We start from the raw sequence: 27,732 nt of genomic DNA on the forward strand, positions 1-27,732 counted from the left end.
AAAACAGATCTCCTGTGCCTTATTTCTCCAGTCACCCATCTTCTCCCAAAGTCCCACCACCTGATCACAGAGGATCATTCCCGTCTTGACTCAGTACCACCCAGGACTGGATCAAATGAATCACATTCTCCGTCAAAGTTTTTACTACCTCTTTTCATGCTCCAAAATGAGGAATGTTCTAACTGCTATCCTTCCCACCCCTCCCAGAGTGGTATTCTGCTGCCCACCGAACCTACACAATATCCCCATCCATCCCTACATAACTCCTGCTCCCAACCCCTTGCCTCATGGCTCATATCCCTGTAATAGACCTAGATGCAACACCTATCCCATACATCATCCCACCATCACCTACTCCAGTTCGGTCACAAGTATCACCTGTCCCATGAAAGGCAGGGTTACCTGCGAAACCAGTCATGTGATCTACAAGTTAGACTACAGCCATTCTGCTGCATACTACGTAGGCATGACAACCAACAAGCTGTCTGTCCACATGAATGCCCACCGACAAACTGTGACCAAGAAACAACTGGACCACCTCATTTCGGAGCATGTTGGGCAGCACAAAATTCTACAGTTCAGTGACTGCTTCACAGCCTGTGCCATGTGGATCCTTTCCACAAATACTAGCTTTTCTGAAATGCACATGTGTGAACTCTTCGTGCAATATATCCTACATCCCTGTAACCCTCCTGGCCTCAACTTTCATTAGTCTTTTGTCCTTACTTTCTTGCCCCTTCACTGTGCTCATTCCAGCACTAAACAGTTTTCTATTCCACCAATGCACCTACAGTCTTTTTACCTCTCTCCTTTTCCACTAAACCTCCATTGCCCTCCCGACTGCACCTAGCCGCCCCACACTCTCTCCACCTTGTTCCATTATGCTCTCACAAGCAGCACTTTCTGTCCCACACCCCTACCCTGCTATCCTCCTCCTCCCCACCCTAGCCTCCTTCTTGCCCCCACCATCTGGTTGTGTCTTCCATCATGCACTACTGCTCACAGTGCGGACTCAGCAGCCAGAGACTCTGTGTGTGTGTGTGTGTGTGTGTGTGTGTGTGTGTGTGTGTGTGTGTGTGTGTGTGTGTGTGTGTGTGTGTGTGTGTGCGCACGCACGCTTTGGGACTTTGTTGCAATGCTTTAGGGTTTGATCACTAGGATTTTAGCTGTTCAGCTTCACCATCTTGTAAAAAAAAAAAAAAAAAAAAAAAAAAAAAAAAAAAAAAAAAAAAAAACTGATGTGTAATTAATGTACAGTGAGCCACATATGTAGCAGCCTCTGTTGCAGCCCTGGTCCATTAGGGGGACCCTCCAAAACTCAAACCTTATAGCATAATTACAGGAAGTCATAACTTAACTTCCCACAAAAACTTAAGTCATGATGTGCAAGACATCTACAGAATTCAGGGCCAATGGGCCCTGATAGGTTCTGGGGTCAATACTGCTGTTCTGAGGTCCACTGATATTATGAGCAAGGCTGGTCATCTCAACCCTATCTAACAGCCACTGGAAGGTTGAAGTACGACTTTGATCCCTGACAAGAGGCATCATTTGTTCAAAATGGGGAGCACCGTCTATATTTCGTTGCATCTTGGTCTCTCAGTGGATACCACAACAGACTGAACAACAGGTTGAATGAGACCTCCAAGCATACATGCAGAGTGCAAAGGTCATTATCCCCATCCTTTACAGCTGTTTCCCTAAGGGGTACCATTATTTACTGTAACTCTGAAATGCTGATTTAACAGACCCCTACCATTTTGTGCTTGCTTGTCCCTTGACCCAGGTCACAGTAGGCTTCTCAACAAGTTAAGCAAGTCTTACTGACTCAGTTTCAGTTCTAGTGGAAAACAGCGCCTCAGACTTGTGGTTAAGGGGATGGCTGTAATACACTGAGTTTATGTCGGTCCCTGCCTCCTCTGGACAGGACCTGTAGACCTACCACTGACAGGATACTTGCAGACAACTGCGGTGGTGGAACTGGTATTTTCTGTAGAGATGTCAGAATCCAGTGGAGATTATAGATTTGAGGTGCTTTTTGTATCCCTGGTACATGACTCTAGACATTTTGCTCACTACAACCATTCTCAACACCTTCCAGTCACTTGACAGCCATCACAGCTAATGAACAGTAACTAACACATACTGTGGCTTAGAACGGTACTGGCAGTGGGGAATAAATTTGCTGACAAGACATTACTTTCAAAATTTACAGAATGCATAGCTGTAGGTTACAGTTTCCTATGGAATATAGTTTGCACAATACTCATAACTGTACAAAAATTCTCAAAAATATGCCTCTTATCATACAAGAACACAATGTAATTAAGGAACAGTTGTTTTTGAGGATACAGTTGCCACAAGTTTCTTAAAAGCACAAACTGTAAAGATGACATGTTGTCAGGCACAATGAAAAGACTGTTAAACACTGAGCTTGTGGTCAAGGCCTTCTTTAGAAAGCAAAACACACACACATTCACACAAGTAGGCATGCCTCATGCATGCGTGACAATGAAAGCAGCAATCCAGAGTAGGGGAGGCAGGCAGTTAGGGGGGTGATGGCAACATACAGGTGAGGCAGAAAGAAGAGTGCTGTTTAGCAGAGCATGCAGGGGCCAGATGAAAGCAGGACATGGCTACCAGATGCGTCATTGTGAAGCTGTGAAGGTGGGAGCAGGTGATGGGGAGCTGAAAAGGAGAGGAGCAGAGAAGAGAAAAAAATCAGTGGTTGCATAGCAGAGAGCAGCACACAATGAGGGTGAGGGGACATGGATTAGGATGAGGTGATAGCACAGATGGGGAGGAAACTTTAAGTGGAGCATGTGGTTGCACTAGGTTACTATATATTGAGACTAGGATTTTTTCAGGAGCAGAGAAGGTGTTGTACAGAGAATTACCATGTCCACAGTTCATAAAAGCTGATTGCTGATGCCACAGTATGGTCCACTTTGCCCTTGGCCACATTTCAGCGGATTGGAGTTATCCTTGCAACACATTTTCCACCTCCAAAATTATCCCAGCCACAACCTATGGTAACCTACTGTCCCCACATCCTCCACTCAACTGTTTCCATTCTGTCTGTTCTATCACCTCCTCTTAATTCATGTCCACTCACCCTCATTGTGCTTAGCTGTCTGCCGACTTACCCACCAATCTCGTCCCCTCTCCTGCTCCTCTCTATTTCTGCTCCTGTTACCACTGCTCCTCCACCCTCCCACACAGCCTCCCAACACTGTGCCTCACAGCCGTGTCCTGTTGTTATCTAGTCCCTGCAAGTGCCACCAGATAACATTCTTTACTTCCCCACCTCTGCTCACTCCCAGCCTGCTATTACTCTCCTTTCCCACTGCATTCTGGGCTGCTGTTTTTGTTATACATGACAGTTGTATTCTGGCCACAGCAGCTGGAGAAAGCAGTCATGCATGCATGTTGTATGCTTTCTAGTGTGAATGTATGTGTGTTGTTTGTTTTCTGACAAAGGCCTTTGCCAAAAACTCAGTGCATAAAAGGCTTTTCATTGTGCTTTTCAATGTGCCATCTTATACAGTGAGTTGCAGTCTATTCTTTTCAGAATATTGTTGACAAGCCAAACTGGACTTTCCATTGCTTAAAAAGCACAAATTTGGTTTACAATTCACGATATAGTATGTATTTTTCACTATTCTCACAAATATTTTAAATTACACAGTATCATGATGCATAAAACCCTTGACACAAATGATGAAAGATTAAGCAAAAAATACATAAACAATAACATATTATAATCTAGAATTTTGAATCAGATTTATCTGGGACCTGGAGTCTCAGACAAAGGAAAACCTTGAAGTCACCTTAAATACCGGCATATATAAATATAAACATGCAGTCTGCATGGATTTTACTACTAAACTGAATTTGTGACACCTTCTACAATGGCATGCCAAGGATGAACATCAGTGAAATCAGTTTATTGCAGTCAAAGTGGCAAAAAATTGTGGAACAATAACAAAGTATGTCTTTTGCTTGGAGTGATACAATACACTTGAATATGAATAAAACATTTGTGTTCTGAACCATTTATTCCATAAAATATAAAATAAAATATGATGAATTACACAATTAAATACCTTCTGCAAATTCTAGAAGAACACAACTAGTAATACTTTTTATCAGTTAATATTTTACTATAATCTCAGTGAATGTACAAACATCTGTTCCACAAAAGCGTTTCTCTTGAAAGTCAAAGTGTGACAGGGTAAGCTTGTCATATTGGTGCAACTGGGGGTCAATTCTCGGGTACACTATTCTCTCAAAGATTTTGGAAAGTGATGTCAGAAAATAGACTGTCTGATACGTATTTGTACCTCTCCAACTTTATTTTATAGAAGCATACAGTGACATATATTAACCTGTTTGGAAAAATATCCTGAATTAATTATGTATTAGTCATGTGACTAAGAACATTACACATTATAAGACTAGAACATTTTAATAGCTTAGCAGTATCAGCAGCCTCATATAAACTTTTGCCTTTGAGCATCTTGTGATTTTCTTTATTTTACATGAGGATGAGAGAAATTTCAATTTCATTACATCACATCTGTATTGCATTTTTGATATTCTCATTTCCTGTCACCTTGCAACTGCTTACACAATTTTTCTTGCTAATTTTTAAGTTATTTGTAATACCTGCGCCACATGAACTGTCCGTTATAAGAGTCTAATTCCATTTAACAGCAACAGTGTCATCTTTCATGGTCTCCTTCCTGTCTTTTCTACAATATTCAGTGCTGATTTCATTTTATTGTCTTAGCTGTCAGTTTTCAAATGGACAGCTATGAGCATGTTCTTGGAATTTATACAACTTATATTCATGTTTCAGAAATATTTATGATATGAAAGTATTTGTGGGTCATTACTCATTCTGGCTATCTCATGGATGAGCTTTTTGTGATTGCCTGTAATGATTCAGTGTTTCCATAATAGTTACCTAGTGCTGCATTAAGTTAATTGTTTGGGGAAATAGTAAAAATAATTATTTAAACATATGTTTTAAAATTTAGAGGTAGTATTGCACTCACTGAAAACAACACCACATTCCCTAAAATCTGCCACTGTCTTACCAGTGATCAGCATCCCTTTTTTCATTGAGTGCATCTGGACTGTATATGCTATTAAGTTATAAGCAGGTAAGTTAATTTTCCTTTGAATTTATAGTGGCCCTCAGTTTCTTGCTGCATGTGTAATAGGAGTTTCCAAAAGTGTAGCGAGAGAGAGAGAGAGAGAGAGAGAGAGAGAGAGAGAGAGAGAGAGAGAGAGAGAGAGAGAGAGAGAGAGAGAGAGAGAGAGATTGTAGCAGTGTTTAACCAAGAAAACATTTTGTGTAAAAAATTCTTCTCGTCAATGATTTATATATTAACAGTATGCGACATCTTACAATACTTGCTGTATGAGGCCTTTTATGCTTTTGTTATTTTTTATTTTGTTTCATTTTATTTTTTGTGATGGTGCAGTATGTGAAACACACAGTGCATTAAAGCTAAAAATTTTATACATATTTCATGGTATACAGTCTGTTGTAAAATACATGGCCCACATATGTTTCAAATATATTTTAAACCTTTTCTACAATTTTAACACTCATATCATCAACATTGGAGTCCAGTATCTTATTTGCAACATACAAAATTTCCTGCCATGATTTTACAATGTCCTTCTCTTCTGTCACAGTACTACATACAACAAATCGTGCTGCAATCTGTTCATTGACAGTTGCTGCAATCAAGTAAATGTTCCTTCGTGCTGTTAGCTGTGCAACTAAGTCTCTGGTCAGTTCATCAGGACCCTGAAGAAACAAATTTTCATTAAATAATATAATGTTGACACAAAACAAAGTAATTTTACAAGAAAATAATTAGCTGTATGTAACTGCTTTGTACAACGTCTATATACAAAGTCATTAAATAACCTAAACAACTTTTTACTACAGAAGGAAACATGTTATCACTTTTCAACACAGACTTTATTGAGATCAATGCAAGTTTATCAACATTTTATTAATGTTTTGATTCCACAGACAGAAAAAAAGAATTAAGACTGAGTTACCAAGTGTAAACCATCTCTTTTGCTTTAACATCATTCTGTAACTTCCTGCCACCTGGTTCCTCCACCAAGAATCCAAGTCTATGATAATCAGTTGGTGCTCCATTGAGTAAAAATGCCAGATGTAGTAGACATTCAGAGCAAAGAACCAAAATATTTTTTATTATTAATTGGGTAATGTGTTGCCTTCTATTAGTTTTCTGCAACAGTGCATCCACATTCATGAAATCAAGCATTTTAATCTTGTCATTTTGATAAAAATATGATTTACTGTTTAACAGCTTGCTGCTCTCAAAGAAGCACAAGTATTACTTTTCTAGAGCAAAAGAGCTGTATGGATTTTCTTGAATGTCACCTGTCATTATGTCTTTGTTTGATCTCTGGGACAAAGCAGCATGACCAGTACTCTTCACACACAACATTATGCTGTATTAAGCCCTTCAGACTCATAAAACTGTAGCATAATTTTGTAGATATTTACATGGAATTGTTTGAATCTGGACATAAGTTGCTATGTTGTTCACCTAACAGAAACTTTCAGGTATTGCAGCACATTGTGAATGTAACTACCCGGCACATCAAAACTGTGTGCCAGACTGAGACTCAAACTCAGGACCTTTGCCATTCCCAGCCAGTGCTCTACCAAGTGAGCTATCCAAATATGAATCCCGTCCCATCCTCACAGCTTTACTTCCACCAGTACCTCATCTTATACCTTCCAAACTTCACAGAAGTTCTCCCACAAAACTTGTGGGACTAGAACTCCTGCAAGAAAGGATATTGTGTAGACATGGCTTAACCACAGCCTGGGGATCTTTCCAGAAAGAGATATTCACTCTGCAGCAAAGTGTGTGCTGATATGGAACTTCCTGGTGGAAGTAAAGCGGTGAAGACAGGTTTTGAGTCGTGCTTAGGTAGTTCCGTTGGTAGAGTACTTGCTAGTGAAAGGCAAAGGTCTCAAGTTTGAATGTGAACACACACACACACACACACACACACACACACACACACACACACACACACACACACACACACACACACACACACACACACAACCACCACCACCAACCACCACCACCACCAGCACAACTCACACATATATAAAAGGAGAAAGGATGATCTTCACTATGCAGGGTTAAATCTGACTTTGGCACACAAAGGGGTAAATTATGCTGCCACAAAAGTCTTTGGTCACCTACCAAACAGCACCGAAAGCCTGACAGAGAGTCAACCAACATTTAAAAATAAATTGAAAGAATTTTTAGATGACAACTCCTTCTACTCATTGGCTGAATTTTTAGATATAAATTAAGGGAGGGGAAAAAAACTAACTTAAACATTAGTGTTATGTAATATTTTGTGTAATGTAATATCGTGTACAGACATCTTTCATTAACCTGACACGTTCCACATCATTACGAAGTGTCGTATTCATGATCTATGGAACAAGTATTAATCTAATCTAATCTAATCTTCTGTGGCCCCATTGTGGTTAGAAGTGATCTCCACTGGGGTGGGTAGTTGCCATGCAGAAGAAATATTGGGTGGACAGGGAGAGAAATGGAAGGGTAGGGGAAGATACGGTTGCCTTTGGGAGTGTACAGAGGGGAGGGGAGGGGGGGGGGGGAGGGGGAGGAGGAAAGGAGAGAAGACAAGCAAAGAAAGTGAAGGACTTTATAGATGAGCTGGGGGACAGGAGGTGTTTGTTAGACTGCAATGGAAGTATGGAAGGGGCAGGTAGGGAACAAGGATTAATGAATGAAGATCAATGCAAAATCCATACCACCTGGATTCTTTCCACCAAAACCTGCTTTTCTGAACTGTGCAGGTTGGAACCCACATGCAGCATATTTTTTGTTCCTGTAACTGCACTGGTCTCAACCTTTGCTACTCCATGTCTCTCACATGCCTCTATTCCCATACCTGATGCCATTCCAGCCTCACACATACTTTCTGTCCCACATAATTGACTGCATAGCCATTTCCCTTCCTCAGCTTCTCTCCTTCCCCTGTAAAGTTCTCCAAATGCTGCACCTAGCAGACCACCAACTTCTCCCTGGCACATGTCTACACACTACCAAAGGCAGCACTACAGCATCTTCTCCTGCCCTTCTATACCTCCTCTCAGTCTACTCCATGTCTCTTCTACAATGTGCAAGAAAATTAAAGGGTCAGTTTTTTGAAGTCTCGTTCTTTTCTCCAGTTTCAATACAGAAGTTTGACATTTGGCTCAAAGGTGCTTACAAGCTTCCTCTGTAATAGTACGAAAGTGTGGCACCCTGCAAAATCACCCTTGGACTTAGCAATGCTTCAAACAGCACAGTGGCATGTGGTTTCTTTCTTTCTTTCTTTTTTTTTTTTAAAAAAAAAAGAAAAACAGGCCAGCACTCATACATTGTAACCAGTCCCCCTGTCCACATCTCACCCTATCTCTTGAAGCCTCCAGGATGGAGGTCAGAATTGTGATGCCCAGCATTGAAATTATGCAGCTTTCTTAAGGACAGATGAGAGGAACGTTTTGGACACATTGCTGCTTAGAATCAACATGAAAAGGCTGCAGGGCATGTCATAAAGGGCATGAAAGAAACCACCCCTTTCCTTGGGGCATTCATTTTCACACATTTTGCAGCTGAAAATTACAGTCTGCATTGCAAAAAGTAACAGGACAATGTCCTTGACAACCTTCAACATGCTGACACTCCTTAGATGTTTCAGCCTTCTCTAACTGGGCATGTAGCATATTTTTTGGTTCCCATAACTGCACTGGTCTCCAAGCTTTGTGGACACATTCCACATCATAACAGTTACTGTAAGATTGGGCATTGATCAATGGAAGATGTAACTAACTAGCTAACTAAGGAAATCAAAGTGATGCAACCATGTTGAATGTGATCTCACTGCTGTTGGAGTGCAGCATAACCACAATTTTTGGTCTGGTATACATGGTGCAAACCACAAGGAAGTGTTCAAAACCATTCAATGAAATATGAATGTGACCCAAAGCAGAAGATTGTTTTTATGCTTTTTCATGCCCCCCTTTTTGCACCTGCAGCATGTGCATGCAGAATGTACCATTGACACAGACACATGAATAAAATGGCAAAGGGTCCCTCTAAGACTCCACAGTTCAGCAACAACCTCGGTGCCATCTGAGCACCATTGTTGGGCACTTTAAATGAGTCTCCATACAGAGATACCCACCAGTGGAATAGGCAACCCTTCGGAGTGACACTCACAGATTATGCATGGGGCCAGCAGGTGATAGTGTCAAACTGGAGGGTCTTAGAGGGACTTTTACTATCTTATTCAACCATGTATCAATGTAGCAGCACCCCCCCCCCTCTCATGTACATGGTACATGAGGGCATAAAAAAGGAACGATGAAGAAGCTTAAACACACTTTTCTGCTTTGGGTCACATTCCACCTTGCACATCAAAGCAATAATTGCAGCCGTGCTACATTCCAAAGGGGTGCGGTCATGATTAATGGCATTTTAGACCATTGATGTCCTTAGAGAGGGGCTGAATCATCCAGTAGGTGCCAACAGTGTCAGAGGTTGTCAAGAACATGATCCTACTGCACATCACACTGCAAACTTGTCATTTTTGCCTGCAGAATGTGTGAAAATGAATACCCTAGGGGAAAGGATGGTTTCATTCATACCATTTATGATATACCCTGAGACTTTTTTTGTCTCTATTCTGCCAGTGATGTTTCCAAAATGTTTTCCTCAGAGGTAGCAATGTGGGTAAGGGGAGGTGTGATGATCTTTTCATGGTGTGACACATTCACAGTGGCACTGGGCAAAATCATGATGGAATCTGTTGTCAATGTAATGTTGTTAACCCAACTTACATCTCACATGGTCATATGAGCTCTGGCCTTTATGTTTTTCTTTTTTCCAAATGTCGATGCCTTACTGTTTGAAGTGCCACCAAACCTGAGGGTGACAACACAGAGCATCACAAATGGTTCAAATGGCTCTGAGCACTATGGGACTTAATATATGATGTCATCAGTCCCCTAGAACTTAGAACTACTTAAACCTAACCAACCTAAAGACATCACACACATCCATATCTGAGGCAGGTTTCGAACTGAGACTGAGTGCCTAGAACCACGAGGCCACTGCGGCCGGCAGAGCATCACACTTTTGTATCATTACAGAAAAAGGTCGTAAGCACCTTTGACCTAAATTTCAAACTTCTGCGGCGCAATGGGAGAGAATGACAGGGTTACAAAAAGGTGGTCCTTTAATTTTGTTATGCAATGTAATGTCTGCAATCCACTCCAGTCAAGATTGATACCCATCACAATGAGACCACAGCACCTGGAGTTGACACTTGCTATTATTGTGTGAATTGTGCATGTATGAAAACATGTGTATGTATTTCTCCATCTAATGAAGGACTTCATCTGTTAATCTGAATAATATTCTTCAGCCTACTTTAGAATGTGCCTGTATCCTCCTCAATGCCTCATCTATGCAGTGCATAGCAAATACTTCCTCAATAGTTTAAAAATATATATAATACACTGCATGCATATGTAAGCATAATAAGTAAATAAAGGTGTGCCAAACTGCTCAGCAGTTTTTGCCTCACCACAGCATTCCTCCAGATGTGTTTGTTAACATTTATTCAGGCTTTGCTAAGGCTAGCCAATATGGTTACATTTGATGTATTTTAGTTTGCCATCTACCTCCATGAATAGAAAAATTCTTAATGTGCATGATTAATCTCACCTCATTTTCCTGATCCTTTATAAACATTCAGGCTCAACTCAATTTTACAATCAGCTCAAAAACTAAACTTCACATGAAAATTATTAATTTCAACACTTAATTTAAGTATTGTTAATTTCATTTTTTGTTCAATAACAAAAACCAACCTTCAAACGGAAACACACAACACCCATACTTTGGTCGCAGGGAATCTCAAAGCGAGGATCTGCTCTGACAAGTGTTTCAAAATATTTGGCCAGCTGCACATGTTTTCGGATTATGTCCTGAATACCACGAATTCCATACAGGCGTAGAACAAACCACAACTTCAGTGCACGGAACCGTCGTCCAAGGGGAATCTGCCAATGCTGAAACATATACTTCAAAGTAAACACTACAAGGAAAGACAGTCTTATGCAATACAGTATTTGTGGCATGACATGGTACAGTATCGTTCAGTATCTGAGTTTACAAGGGAATGTCTACAAGCAAAGGAAGTGATTAATAATTATTTAAATGATTCAAAGTGATTATTAATTCAAGGATTGATCTGAACACCATGGTTCATTAGTAGGCATGCTTATTTACACTGATCTATGGCTCCTCAAATTCGAAGTGAGTCACCTTGTGCTCTACAAATATGTGATCCTTTTAAAACTAGCAAGCTTACCAATGCTCACTATAATTTAGCTATTATCATTTAATAATTTTTGTGTGGTGGTTTATGTTTTGATGTAATTCCATTTTCTGCTCAAAAGGATTAAAACTGAATAGGTTCTCGCCATCTACATATCATAGCCCCCATTATGATGATGTTTGCTGAATTGTATAATTGGATTTGACACATTATAAGGCACACAAGAAGGTGGTTTCCTTGAAGATTTCCAAAACACAAGAAAATTAAGTAGTACACAGTGAGATATCATACCTGTAGCATCTTTGGTCAAAAACTTATTGTCAACTGTTTTTTGGCCTTAAAATGCATTTTCACTTGTTATGTCAGTGAATTAATAATTTTTTACTCAGAATTTTGTTATAGTTCTGTGCTAGGGTTCATATTTCATGAGCAATATATCTAGATTCACCGTGGAGCCACACAAAGTTAAGGCAACCATGTAAACACTTTATAGTAAGATGGCCATCTTCCACATCTATGTCAATACTCTTTGAACTGTGAGAAGTTGGGAATTTGTGGTAAGATATTATGGGACCAAATTGCTTAGATCATCAGTCCCTAAGCTTACACACTACTTAATCTAACTTAAACTAACTTAAGCTATGAACAACACACACACCCATGCTTGAGGGAGGACTCAAACATCCAGCGGGGGGAGTCGCTCGGACCATGACAAGATGCCTCAGACCGCTCAGCTATCCCGCATGGCTGTGAACTGCCCTTTGGTGGTTGGCAGGTCTTCTTTTATTATTATCATTTAATTTATTTCCTTCCCTCTTTCAACAGTGAATGATGACCTGGAAGAACTACTATTGGTAAGCCTCCATTTGAAAGTGAATATCTCTGGTTTTGCTGCCACAGTTATTTGACATGATGTACTTGAGAGGAAGTAGTATGTTGTCTAACTATTATTGGAATGTAGTCTAACCATGGTCCCTCTCTTGTAATATCTGCCAGGGGCGTTTGATGGACATCTTCATGATGCTCTTATACTTTCCCAATGAACATGTGAAGAAAGGCATCACTTATCTTTGGATATTCTTTATCAGTCCTGCCCAGTGAGAGTCCCACAATGCTCAGCAATATTCAAGATTCAGTTGATTGAGGGTTGCATTAAGCCACTTCTTGTATGAATGAATTACATTTTAGTTGGATTCTTCTGTGGATCTCAATCTGGCATCACTGTATCTTTATATACAATTTACTGTACTGATCCAATAACATTTTGTCAGTTATCTATACATGTGGAAAAGAGTCTGCAATGATAATGTTCTGATGGTGGTTGCAATCAGTTCTTGCTCTACTCTCAAAACAATTTTATTAAATTATTTCAAGGTAAAAGTAATGATTCACAGTTGTATAGGTTGTCTCACTAGATTCAATCACCTTCACAACATCAAATCTATAAAATTTTGCCCAATATGATCATATTTATGCTGCCTGATTCACTGCAGAAGACCTTCTGACATACTGATATATGTTTCTGGAGGTTGAATCCATGATAGTATGATACACTTTTATGAAAGTTTATTGTGCAGAGTGTCTATCACAGGTTATGATAAAACAGTGGAAAGTCCAGGTTGGAGTACCAACAATATTAAGAAATGGGTAGCTTACTTATGACCATAAAATATCACATTGAGATGCAGACAGGTACAATGAAAAGACTGTTACACATTGAGCTTTTGGCCAAAGCTTTCTTCAGAAAGGAGAACACATGGACACTAACACTAGCAAGCACACCTCACATACAAATGACAATTATCTCCAGCTGCTCCAGCCAGAATGCAGCTTTACCCCATAAAGCAAAAGGAGCAATCTGGAGTGAGTGGGGAATGGGTAGGGATAGCAGGGTATGGGGGCGGGGGAAAGAGGAGGGAGACAAATCAGCACAGCATGGCATAGCATACAGGGACTAAATGGTGGCATGACAGGAAGCAGTAGGGGAAGGGGCAAGAGGAAATGGGGAATGGAAAAAAAGAGGCAAAAAAAGGGAAAAGATGGGTGGCTGCATTATCAGAGAGTGGTGCACAATGAGGATTAGAGGATTGAATTAGGACTAGATGACAGGACAGAGGAAGGGAAACCTGTCAGATGGAGGATATGGGGACAGTACATTACTGTAAGCTGAGGCTGGTAGAATTTACAGAGCAAAAAATGTGTGGTACAGGAAAGAGTGATCTGTCCTATGCAGGGAAGCTGATGGAGGGGAGGATCCAGATAGCCCGAGTTGTGAAGCAGCCATTGAAAGATTGAAAGCAAGCATCGGGGGGGAGGGGGGGGGGGATTTTTTGGTGTCAAAATGCAGATACTATTGCGGGTTGGTGGTTTTAATATGGACAAAGTTGTGGATGGAGCCATCAGGGAGGAGGAGGTCAATATTCAGGAAGGTGGCATACCAGAGGGAGGTGGAAGTTATAAGGATAGCATGTCTTGGCCCCAAGTCCAGATCACGAACATATTATCAATGAACCTAAGCCAGATCATGGGGTTGGGGTTCTGGGAGGCCAGAAAGGATTCCTCTAGTGGCCCATAAACAGGTTCGTATAGGAGGGTGCCACAGCGATACATATGGTGGTGCCTTATTTTTGTTTGCAAACTTTCCTTCAAAGTAGAGGTTGCTGGTTGTTACGACAAAGTTAGTAAGTTGTATGAGGAATGAGGTATTGGGTTTGGAGTCTGAAGGCTGTTAGGAAAGGTGCTATTCAACAGTAGGAAGACCATAGGTGTGAGGGATGTTGGTGTATAGGAAAGCGGTGTCAACAGTGATGAATAGGGATCCAGGATGTAAAGGGGTGGGAATGGCAAATAGTCTGTGAAGGAAGTACTATTATTGACATAGGAGGCTAGATTCTGGGTAATGGGATGGAGGTGTTAGTCAAAGGGGGCCAAAATTCTATCAGTTGGAGCACAATAACCAGCTACAATAGGACGTCAAGAATTGTTGGGTTCGTGGATTCTGCGGAGGATGTAGAAGGTGGGCGTGCAGGGGAAATGAAGAGGTAAATGGATTCAGGGCAGAGGTTCTGGAAACGGCCTAAGGCTTTGAGAAGGGACTGAGTGTTATGTTGGACTTCTTGGATGGGATCACTCTTGCAGAATTTATAGGTGAAGGAGACAGACAATTGGCAGATGCCTTCTGCCAGGTAGTCACTGTGATTCATAATGATAGTCCTATCATTTCTAATCATGTCCTCCTTTCGTGTTCCCTTCCACTCATTTTGCACCACTTTCTACCATCATGCACACCACTATTTTTCACCTTCTCTGCTGCTCTCCTTTTCACTTCCCCCTCCCTGCCCTCTATCCAATCTCCTTCCCCAATAGCCTCCACACATTCCACCTGGCAGCCATGTCCTGCCACCATTTAGTCCCTGCACACTCCACCAGGCAGGACCAACTTTTCTCCCTCCACCTGAATCCTACTATTCTGCCCAATTCCCACCGCTTTCCAGACTGCTGCTTCCATATGACACAACACAATTTCATTCTGGCTGGAGTGGCTGGTGATAATCGTCATGAATGTGTGAGATGTACTTGCTTGTGTGGCTGTGTATCATGTTTTTTCTTTTTTTTTCTTTTTTTTTCTTTTCATTCAAAGGCTTTGACTGAGAGCTCATTGTGTAATAGTCTTTCATGGTGCGTGTCTGCAACTCAACACATCACCTTTGTAGCACATTGCAATCAATCCTTCTCATAACACTGTTGATATTCCAACCAGCACTTTCTATTGTTTGATTTTGCATAAAACGTTTTCATCCATCCCACAACCCTATGATGTTTTCCTCTGTAACTATTCTCTAAAGCAGTACTTTACTCAGTGTCTATTCTTTGTCTTATTTCTAAAAACAAAGATTCCAAGACTTACCAAGCGGGAAAATGCCGGCAGACAGGCACAAGAACAAAACACACAAACACACACACAGAATTACTAGCTTTCGCAACCGATGGTTGCTTCCTCAGGAAGGAGAGGGAAAGACGAAAGGATGTGGGTTTTAAGGGAGAGGGTAAGGAGTCATTCCAATCCCGGGAGCAGAAAGACTTCCCTTAGGGGGAAAAAAAGGACAGGTGTACACTCGCGCACACACACACACGCACACATATCCATCCGCACATACACAGACACAAGCACTATGTTTTATCATCACATTACAAACTGCATACACTCTGACAACTGAGCCATGCAGTATCACTGGCCTCATTCACACACAACACACAGACATGTGACCAGAAGGATTATTGGTGCAGTATCTCATGCTGCAAATTATTCCTGCCAGTAATTATAATTATACCTATTGATCACATTCCTTTCCACATCCTCACATATTTTCACCCATTATTTCACACACCTACCTGTGCCATACGAACCTGTGAGCATTGACCTAATCAATCCTCCTCTCTCTTCCCTTATCCAAACACACGCATACTCCTATACATTGTCAGTTTCAACCTTTTAGTCCACATTTTTAAATGTATTTTTCTATATTTCTGTGTATTTCTGCAGTTTGTATATATCTGTTCATATCTTTACGTATTTGTGCATATATTTACATATATGTATGTACTTTATGCATCTTTTTCTGTTATCCAGTTCCCCTCACAACCACATAATGCCTTCATCTGCCCATTTTCTACATCATTTCCAACTTCCCCAAAGCCTTCCAGGGCACAATGGACTCTGCTCCATATTTCTGCACCAGTTCAGTAAATAACCACTTTTCCTGGTTAAAACTCAATCCCACATACTGTTCCTTAAAGGTTGCTTAAATCAAGGCATCCCTCCAACAGCCTAACCATAAAAATATTTTTTTCTGGATCCCACCCAACCATTCACAATTACCTTCATCTTTCCAGATTCCCTATTCCTCACAGACATGGTACTGCAAAACACATTTCCATGGCACAGGCAATCCAGAACCACCTCTGTCCCCTCCACAATATATTGCTACTCTGTAATCCCTATTACATACATCATACTTCTGAAATTGAATCCCTCAGCCTCCAGCACCTAGAAGAGCATTCCAGACACCACCTCCATAAGTTGCACTATGTAGCTTGCTGACATTCACCTGATGCCTTGAGGCACCACTATACAGCACCTATCCTACCCACAAGTGTTCCTCCACATCAACCATTCACAGCAACCACATCCTGCCTAGCTGACTTTTTCAACTAACCACATCCTCTAACACTCCCTATCAACACTCTACTAAATCCAGGGCCAAACCAATCCCAGAACACTGGTGGCAACTTTTCCAACAAAAATCTCAGCCCCACAAAAATTTCAATTCAATTCATAGGTCTTCAGCACACACCAAAATTTAACAACATTGGACTTTTCAAAGAGCTATACTACTTCTCCAAATCCCTGCAATAGAAACACTTCTTTGCAATCAACCCTCCAACCAAAGCTAAAATAATCTTAACATTGAACCTTGCCTCTCCTAGTTCACAACATTATCCACCTGCATTCATACCTCCCACCCCACTCCATCTCCCTTTTAACCACTCATTGGACACCTTCCATGAATGCCTTACCTTTTACTTTGCATCGCCATCCTTTCTCAGGTCCCTTCCCAGGAACACTAACCCATCAGTAGAAGAAAGGACAGCCACACAGGCTCAAAACATATCCTGACTAACTGTCCTATCTGCAAACACAGTTCCCACACTGTCATTATGAAGTAGGGTGACTGTCTGGCAGAAGGCCTCTGCCAATTGTCTGACTCCTCCACATATAATCTGTGCCAGAATCTGATAACAGAAGCCCAATATAATCTCCAACCCCTGCTTAGAGCCTTAGGTCCTTCCCAGACCCTCTCCCCTAGATCCATTTCTCCCCTCACCCCTGTGACCTGTGACACTCTGCACATCCACCATGTTCAAGCCCCTCAAAATCCAAAAAACTAGAAATCCTGTACACACTATTGTAGCTGCTTGTTGTTCTCTGACTGAAAGAATTTTGGCCCTCACTGACCAACACCTTCAACTCCTTAACTAGGATCTAGCCTCCCACATCAAAATTACAACTTCCTTCACTGATTATCTGCCATCCCCACCCCTTTATATCTTTGATCCCTACTCATCACTTTTGACACCACTTTCCTATACACCAACATCCATCACACCTATGGTCTAACCGCTATTGAATAGTATCTTTCCCCAACAGCCTTCAGACTCCAAACCCAATACCTCATTCCTCATACAACTTACTAACTTTATCCTAACAACCAACAACCTCTCCTTTGAAGGGAAGGTAAGCAAACAAATACATGGCACAGCCATAGGCACCCTCATGGCATCCTCATATAGGAACTTGTTTACAGGCCATCTAGAGGGAACCTTCCTAGCCTCCCAAAACCCCAACCCCATGATATAGTTCAGGTTCATTGATAATATCTTTATGATCTGGTCTCAGGACAAAGATACCATATCCTTATACCTTCATAACATCAACACCTTCTCTCTCAGCCATTTTACCTGGTCCACCTCAATCCGGTATGCTACCTTCATCGACATTGATCCCTCCTCTCTGATAGCTCCGTTCACAAATATCCTCCAGACCTAATGATTTTCTGTAAAATGTACCCACACACACCCAGACTCCCATCACTCTCAAGAAACAGCTACAAAGCAGGGCTCCCTTTATCAGCCAATATCATCCAGGATTGGATCAAGTGAATCACATTCTTAATCAGGGCTTCAATTATCTATCATCATGTCCTGGAATGAGGAACATCCTATCCAATATCCTTCCTACCACCCCTAAAGTGGTGTTCCATTGCTCACTCAACCTCCAAAACATCCTTGTGAATCCCTATGCTAGTCCCAATCCCAACCCAGCTAAATATAACATGTTTTATTTCAATATCTGCTTTGCAACCTGAGCCATCTGGATGCTCTTCTCCACCACCAGCTTTCCTAAATTATACAGATGGGAATTATTCTTACATAATCTTCTCCACTTCTTAAATTATCCCAGTCTCAAATTATGGTAACCTCCCCATACCCACTACCCAACAGTTTCTACCCCACCTGTCCCATCCCCTCACCCTCATTGTGCACCACTCTCTCCCAATGCATTTACTGGCCTTTTCCCTTTCTCTGCCTCTCTCCTTTTCTGTTCCCTATCCCCACCCCCTTCCTCCCTTGCAGCCACCCAATGCTATGCCTGGCATTCTTATCCTACCGTCATCTAGTTCCAGCACTCTCCTCCAGGTAGTGCTGACTTCTCTGCTGCCATCCATACCCTGCTCTTTCCCCATTCCCTACCCCATGCCAGATTGCTCCTTCCCTTTGATGCAACACAATTGCATTCTGGCCAGAGATAACCATCATGTGTGTGTGTGTGTGTGTGTGTGTGTGTGTGTGTGTGTGTGTGTGAGGTATGCTAACTTGTGTGATCGAGTGTGTTTTCATTTCGAAAGATGGCTTTGTGCAAAAACTCAATGTGTAACAATCTTTTCATTGTGTCTATCTGGAACTCAGCATGTCATATCTACTGTGAGTAGAAATCTATCTTTTTCATAATATTACAGCGAAAACATTACCTAGTGGCAGCAGAAAACACACATAAAAGACGAGTGTAATTGGCAGGAATTGAAGCCAGTGGCTCCTTCTTCAGGTGGAAGGATTGAAGGGGAAGGCAGAGTGGTGAAGGAAAAGGACTGGAGAGGTCTAGGAAAAGTGGTAGATTTCAGGAAAGTCACCCAGAACCACAGGTCAGGGGAGACTTTTCTTCTCATTCCATACGGTAAGTCTCTCCTGCCCCCTAGTTGTGGGTGACTTTCCTTCACCCCTCCTCCGTCCCCTTCAACTCTTCTGCCTGAAGAAGGAGCCACTGGCTCCGAAAGCTTGCCAATTACAACCATCAGTTATGTGTATGTTGCATCTGAACAGTCCGACAGGTACCAGTAGGCAATATGGAGCAAATGCAACAGGTACCAACAGGTATTATGTAAAACCTCTGTGAAGTGGCTCCTCATGTCATTTGGAGCCTCTGGTCTGAAGATTTTCTATCAACTGAAACCACTTACAGGAATCAAAACTAAATAAGCTACTGTGATTGGGACTGATTTTTATTAAAATTGTACAGACAATCCCAGTAGAGCTGCAATGATGTCAATAATTGTTATCTCTGACAGGTGTGTAAGGATACCATTAATGATACCAAAATCAATTGCATTGAAAACTGAATAACAAAATACAGTTGAGAATAAAATCAGCTTTATACACTAAAAGCATATTGAATACTTACATAAAGGTATATTATGGTAAGGAGGAGGCTGCGGTGGAGAAGGGGAGGGATAGTACAGTAAGGGGTGATGGACAGTGAAGTGCTGCTGAGGTGAGTGCAGGGACCAGGTGGGGGGCTGGTAGGGCAGCTGTATGCTGTTGGGAAATTAGACAACGGGTAGGGGAGAGTTGGAGGGGGTGGGTGGGCTAGGAAAAGGTGAGAAGTAAAAAGATTGGGTGCAATGGTGAAATGAGAGCTGTATAGTGCTGGAATGGAACAGGGAAGGGGCTGGATGGATGAGGATAATGACTAATTAAGGTTGCAGGGAAAGTTCCCACCTGCGCAATTCAGAAAAGCTGGTGTTGGCAGGAAGGATCCATATGGCACAAGGTGTGAAGCATTCATTGAGATGAAGGCTGTCATGTTTGGCAGCGTGCTCAGCAACAGAGTAGTACACTTGTTTGTTGGCCATGACCAGTTATATCCTCACCCATAATTACTGTTCCTTAGAAGGCATTACTGACAAACAAATCAGGGATATAGCTGGGGGTATGTACATGGCACCATCCTATGCCAACCACTTAGAGGAATGCTTCCTAAACACTCATAATCCTAAACCCCTCACCTGGTTCAGATTCAATGATGACATCTTTGCAATCTGGATCAAGGTTGGGGACACCCTATCCCCATTCATCCAGAACCTCAGCAACTTCTCCCTCATTTGCGTCACCTCACCTCACAAATGGCTACATAAGTACCTCTGTCGATATCAAACCCACTAACCACCAGAAATACCTCCTCTTCAACAGCTGCCACCTGTTCCTACCAAGAAGTCCCTTCCATACAGCCTAGTCACTCATCGTCATCACATCTTCAATGGCAAGTGGTCCCTTCTGAAATGTACTGATGGTCTCACTGCAGCTTTCACAGATCATAATTATCCTCCCAACCTTGAACAAAAACAAATTTCCTGTGTTTTATCTTTCCAGTCTCCCACCACCTCCCAAAGTATCACGGTCTGGCCTACACAATATACTCATCCATCCCTACACAACTTTGTTCCCAACTCCTTACTTCATGACTCATACCCCTGTAATAGACTTACATGCAAGACCTGGACCATACATTCTCGCACAACCACCTACTCCAGTCCAGTCACAAACATCACCTATCCCATCAAAGGCATGGCTACCTGTGAACCAGGCATGTGATTTACAAGCTAAGCTGCAACCACTGTGCCACATTCTATGTGGGCATGACAACCAACAAGCTATCTGTCTGCATGAATGTTCACTGACAGACTGTGGCCAAGAAACAAGTGGACCCCCCTGTTGCTGAGCACGCTGCCAAACATGACATCCTTCATTCCAATGATTGCTTCACAGCCTATGCCATTTGGATCCTTTCCGCCCGCATCAGCTTTTCCAAGTGGCACAGGTGGGAACTTTCCCTGCAATATATCCTACGTTCCCATAGACATCCTAGCCTCAACCTTCGTTAGTCTTTGTCCTCACCCATCCAGCCCCTTCCCTGTTCCCATTCCAGCACTAAAAAGTCCTCATTCCATCATCACACCCAGTATTTTAACTTCTTTCCTTTTCCACAACACATCCCCCTTCCCTACCTCTCCCCTGCCTGCCATCTAACTTCCCAACTGCACACAGCTGCCCTGCCCTCTCCCCACCCTGTCCATGTGCACTCCCCAGCAGCACTTCACTGTCCACCACTCCTACCTTACTATTGCTCACCCTCCTCGCTCCAGCCGCCTCCTTCCCACACCCAGTCACCACTCCTATCATGCACTGATGCTTGCAGTGTGGCTTCAGTTGCCAGAGACTGCAGTCATGCCTATAAGGCACTTTTGTCTATTTGGGAACAATTTCATGAGTACATATCAATTTTCTCATATATGAGTTCTTAAAGACTGTTAGGACATACACATTGAAAAAAAAATCTCTTCTTTCTTTAAAGAATAAACTCCAAAAGTCTGTACAGAGGCTTTGTAAAGTAAATGATATTCCTCAACTATGCCATTTAAACTCTTACATCTTAATGTTGTTTTGATCACATAGAAACAAAACAGGATGCTAAAACTACTGATCATATTGCTGTGCTGACATGTCAGTCATGAAGATGCTCTACTGCATGAACAAGCCTGCATTTTACAACTGTGACAAAAATAAAATAGGAACAGGTTACTGCCATGAAGTAGCTACTGTCCAGTCACTTGTCAGTACTGATCAATATCGGAATTTCTAACCTCAATGTATTTACATTTCTTTCTGTAGAGAAAATCATAGAAGTAACCCAAAAAATACAAAGCAGTTAATGTGAACATATAGTGTTTTGTTGTTATAGTAGCATGACACAGAGCACGTTCATTGTACTGCTGTATGACAAATAGTAATGTAATGCAAATAGGACTCAACATTTACAGAAGAAGGTAAATATTTTCTCTAACAATACCATTGTAATCAAGTAAATAGCTACAAATATCAGATAAAAAGCAGCTACATAACATAAATGAGAATGTAGCTGCACTTTTCTAATTTATGTGATTAAATTTCACTGTGATAAGTATGAATAGCATTTAACAGTACAGTGATGTTTTATTGTTGATGCTGCATGCAGATTTACTGTCTATTATTTCCTTGTGATGAATGAATGAACTATAACATCAAATTGCTGGTGCTAAAATCCATTCCAGTTATTTTGATCAAGTTGGAGCTTGTAGAGTTGCTGATATGCATGTACCCTCTATGTGCACTGTTCCCTTTCATTATGACAGCACAGCTTCCAAATGCAGCATCAGCACAGCTCATGCTTTGGTTACAGGGCCTTCAACATGACTTCAAACTTCTAAGTTTACCCACCCAGACAGTGTCTTTGCCTCTGTGGTGATGACGACTTAACTACTGCTACCTCAGAAATTCAACGAAGAGATAGAACCAAAGCCCAGTTCGAATAGTGCTTAAGAGCCTCTCCTATTCATAACCCTTTCACTGCTCCAGACGTAAATATACGCTAATCGTTTCAGTGCTCCAGACGTATATATACTATTTGCTATAAAAAAAACTTACAGTGGTTCCCTGCTACAGTTGTATAGTTATGTATAACACCGACAATCAGGCCAGCGAGTCGGAGGTAACTGTTGCGCAAGTATGCAGTTTAATTGTTGGAATACTAGGAAATACCTGAACAATTATTGAATGCTGAATTCTCTTTCTGCTGAGTTCATTTGTATCGCTATATTGCCTAGTTTGTGTGCAGCCATTTCCGCGTTACCGAATAAAATGACGTGACGTTACCGTCCGTTTACAGACGATGAGCTGTTGAGTATTCTAAACCAAAGTGACGACGAGGACATCATCATGCCCAATCCAGCTGATTATGGGTGGACAGATAAAGACGACAACGAGCTGGCAGATAAATGTCATCACAAATACAAAAAAAATTTTTGAACCAGCAAACGTTGGACCAGTAAATGCTGATCCAGATTTTGATGTTATTGTCAATTATTTCTCCTATTCTGAAGAAGAGCCTGAGCGTATGCCTGAAAAATCTCCTAAGAGACACAAAACAGTTGATTTTGATGGAAAGACACTGATTTGGAGCCTAAAGTGTATAATTTCGATAACAAAGGTTCCGGTTGCAAAATCGTCAATTTAGATGATTTATGTACTGTATTCAACTTCTTCCAAGTTTTTTTTGCGAAGAAATTGTGAGCTATATAGCTGATCAATGTAATTTATATTATGAACACCTTTGCAATGATGCCAGTGAAAAATCAAGACCGTGAAGTTGAAAAAACACAAACAGTGATGAAGGCTTTTTGCAGATGATGCTGGGATGTATCGAGAGGTTGCAACAATGGAAAATTGTACTGAAATGCAGGAGGATCTGCAGCGAATTGACGCATGGTGCACGGAATGGCAATTGAATCTCAATGTAGACAAGTGTAATGTGATGCGAATACATAGAAAGATAGGTCCCTTATCATTTAGCTACAAAATAGCAGGTCAGCAACTGGAAGCAGTTAATTCCATAAATTATCTGGGAGTATGCATTAGGAGTGATTTAAAATGGAATGATCATATAAAGTTGATCGTCGGTAAAGCAGATGCCAGACTGAGATTCATTGGAAGAATCCTAAGGAAATGCAATCCGACAACAAAGGAATTAGATTACAGTACGTTTGTTCGCCCAATGCTTGAATACTGCTCAGCAGTGTGGGATCCGCACCAGGTAGGGTTGATAGAAGAGATAGATAAGATCCAATGGAGAGCAGCGCACTTCGTTACAGGATCATTTAGTAATTGCGAAAGCGTTACGGAGATGATAGATAAACTCCAGTGGAAGACTCTGCAGGAGAGACGCTCAGTAGCTTGGTACGGGCTTTTGTTAAAGATTCGAGAACATACCTTCACCGAAGAGTCAAGCAGTATATTGCTCCCTCCTACGTATATCTCACGAAGAGACCATGAGGATAAAATCAGAGAGATTAGAGCCCACACAGAAGCATACCGACAATCCTTCTTTCCACGTACAATACGAGACTGGAATAGAAGGGACAACCGATAGAAGTACTCAGGGTACCCTCCGCCACACACAGTCAGGTGGCTTGCGGAGTATGGATGTAGATGTAGATGTAGAAGCTTACTGTTTCCTTGCTGTAAATTTTCTGATGGCTCAAGTGAGAAAAAATGAAATACACAGTTAGTGGGTCAATGATCAGTTACTGTCTACTCCAATGTTTGTGCAAATCATCCTTTGAGATAGATATCTTCTGTTACTTAGAATGTTACATTTTACTGATAACAGTAAGGACACTCGAGATGACAAAATCTGGAAATTACGTTGAATTGTGGATCACTTAAGAAAAGTATTTCCAGGTGCGTTCTATCCTTTTAAAATTTTGTGCATTGATGAAAGTTTAGTTCTCTTCAAAGTCCCTGTCTTCTTCAAGCAGTACATTTCTTGCAAATGCCACAGATTTGGTGCAAAATGTTTTGTGTTATGTGATTGTAAAACTGGTTATATTCTTGACTTCTTTATTTATGTGGGCGCAGCAACAGATGTAAAAAAAAGAAACTGACTTTGGTGTAAATGTTGGAATACCTGGAAGCATTGTTCTCACTTTACTTGAACGTTACCTTGGTAAAGTTCAAATATTAGATGTTGACAATTGGTACACTAGCACAACGTTATTTTCTTACTTGCATGACAGTGTGACTAATGCCTGTGGAACTGTGAGAACAAACCGCAAAGGCATGCCTGCTTTATCAAAAAAACTCAGAAAAGGAGAGATCGATTTTATGTCAACAGATAAACTTATTGCTCTGAAGTGGCAGGACAAGTGGGAAGTGAGGATGCTTTCAACTCTTCATACAAGCAAAATTACAGCTAATGACGAAATTGACAGAACCACAAATAAACCAAAAACAAAACCAGCTTGCATTGTAAGGTACACTGAAAATATGGGGGCCGTCAACAGGAGCGACATGATGCTAAGTTAAGTAGAATGTGTACGAAAAACAGCAAAATGGTATAAAAAAGTATTTTTTCATTTGGTGGATCTGTCTCTGCTCAATGTGCATGCGTTATATAAAACTCAAACAGGACGAAATATTTCAGTATCTGATTTTCAACAGAAACTTATCAAGGAAATCCTAGAGATTCACCACCAACCGCAAACAGAGGGACGTCGCGGAAGGAGATCGGCTGATGGTGACAATCCTTACACCTAACCGAGTGCCACTTTATCTCGCTAATCCCAGGAACTTCAAAGAAGAAGGCCATCCAGAGAAGGTGTATTGTATGTGCAAAACATGATTAACAAAGTGACACAAGATACATTTGTGTAAAATGTAATGTGCCTTTATGTCTGAATTTTTGTTTCGAGAGATATCACACTTGGAAGTATTACTAATGTAATATGTTTTGTATTTTTTTCTCCTAATAAAGTACCTTTTTTGAACAAAATAAGACTTTCTGAACAAAGATTTTAAAAAAAGGAAATGATTTACACCGACAATACTGGATTTTTCGTTTCATTTTTATCTCAATAATAACGGTAGACTGCTACAGTCATATATATATGCACCGGGTGAAAATAAATCTAAAAACAAAGATGATGTGACTTACCAAACAAAAGCAGTGGCAGGTCGATAGACACACAAACAAACACAAACATACACACAAAATTCGAGCTTTCGCAGCCGGCGGTTGCTTCGTCAGGAAAGTGGGAAGGAGAGGGAAAGATGAAAGGATGTGGGTTTTAAGGGAGAGGGTAAGGAGTCATTCCAATCCTGGGAGTGGAAAGACTTACCTTAGGGGAAAAAAAGGATAGGTATACACTCGCACACACACACATGTCCATCCGCACATACACAAACACAAGCAGACATTTGTAAAGACAAAGAGTTTGGGCAGAGATGTCAGTCGAGGCGCAAGTACAGAGGCAAAGAAGGTGTTGAAAGACAGGTGTGGTATGAGCGGCGGCAACTTGAAATTAGCGAAGGTTGAGGCCTGGCGGATATCTAGAAGGGAGGATATATTGAAGGGCAAGTTCCCATCTCCGGAGTTCTAACAGGTTGGTGTTAGTGGGAAGTATCCAGATAACTCGGACGGTGTAACACTGTGCCAAGATGTGCTTGCCATGCACCAGTGCATGTTTAGCTACAGGGTGATCCTCATTACCAACAAACACTGTCTGCCTGTGTCCATTCATGCGAATGGACAGTTTGTTGCTGGTCATTCTCACATAGAAAGCTTCATAGTGTAGGCATGTCAGTTGGTAAATCACGTGGGTGCTTTAACACGTGGCTCGGCCTTTGATCGTGTACACCTTCCGGGTTACAGGACTGGAGTAGGTGGTGGTGAGAGGGTGCATAGGACAGGTTTTACACCGGGGGCGGTTGCAAGGGTAGGAGCCAGAGGGTAGGGGAGGTGGTTTGGGGATTTCATAGGGATGAACCAAGAGGTTACGAAGGTTAGGTGGACGGCGGAAAGACACTCTTGGTGGAGTGGGGAGGATTTCATGAAGGATGGATCTCATTTCAGGGCAGGATTTGAGGAAGTCGTATCCCTGCTGGAGAGCCACATTCAGAGTCTGATCCAGTCCCGGAAAGTATCCTGTCACAAGTGGGGCACTTTTGTGGTTCTTCTGTGGGAGGTTCTGGGTTTGAGGGGATGAGGAAGTGGCTCTGGTTATTTGCTTCTGTACCAGGTCGGGCGGGTAGTTGCGCGATGCGAAAGCTGTTTTTAGGTTGTTGGTGTAATGGTTCAAGGATTCCGGACTGGAGCAGATTCGTTTGCCAAGAAGACCTAGGCTGTAGGGAAGGGACCATTTGATGTGGAATGGGTGGCAGCTGTCATAATGGAGGTACTGTTGCTTGTTGGTGGGTTTGATGTGGACAGACGTGTGAAGCTGGCCATTGGACAGATGGAGGTCGACGTCAAGGAAAGTGGCATGGGTTTTGGAGTAGGACCAGGTGAATCTGATGGAACCAAAGGAGTTGAGGTTGGAGAGGAAATTCTGGAGTTCTTCTTCACTGTGAGTCCAGATCATGAAGATGTCATCAATAAATCTGTATCAAACTTTGGGTTGGCAGGCCTGGGTAACCAAGAAGGCTTCCTCTAGGCGACCCATGAATAGGTTGGCATACGAGGGGGCCATCCTGGTACCCATGGCTGTTCCCTTTAATTGTCTGGCCTTCAAAAGTGAAGAAGTTGTGGGTCAGGGTGAAGCTGGCTAAGGTAATGAGAAAAGAGGTTTTAGGTAGGGTGGCAGGTGATCGGCGTGAAAGGAAGTGCTCCATCGCTGCGAGTCCCTGGATGTGCGGGATATTTGTGTATAAGGAAGTGGCATCAATGGTAACAAGGAAGGTTTCCGGGGGTAACAGATTGGGTAAGAATTCCAGGCGTTCGAGAAAGTGGTTGGTGTCTTTGATGAAGGATGGGAGACTGCATGTAATGGGTTGAAGGTGTTGATCTTCGTAGGCAGAGATACATTC

At 41.7% G+C, this 27,732-nt stretch overlaps 1 protein-coding gene across 1 annotated transcript in view; it reads right to left on the reverse strand.

Annotated features, from left to right (window-relative positions):
* Positions 1–3,926: 3,926 nt before the first annotated feature.
* The window catches only part of LOC126271954 (aromatic-L-amino-acid decarboxylase-like), a 205,268-nt gene continuing 181,462 nt past the window's right edge, over positions 3,927–27,732 (reverse strand). The window contains exons 11-12 of the mRNA XM_049974392.1: positions 10,973–11,173; positions 3,927–5,824 (exon numbers count right to left, since the gene is read on the reverse strand). Coding sequence (XP_049830349.1) covers positions 5,594–5,824; positions 10,973–11,173 — 432 coding nt within the window. The 3' untranslated portion in view covers positions 3,927–5,593. The remainder of the gene's footprint in view (positions 5,825–10,972; positions 11,174–27,732) is intronic.

The sequence above is a fragment of the Schistocerca gregaria genome, chromosome 5, assembly GCF_023897955.1.
Source record: "Schistocerca gregaria isolate iqSchGreg1 chromosome 5, iqSchGreg1.2, whole genome shotgun sequence".
NCBI classification, from domain to species: domain Eukaryota; kingdom Metazoa; phylum Arthropoda; class Insecta; order Orthoptera; family Acrididae; genus Schistocerca; species Schistocerca gregaria.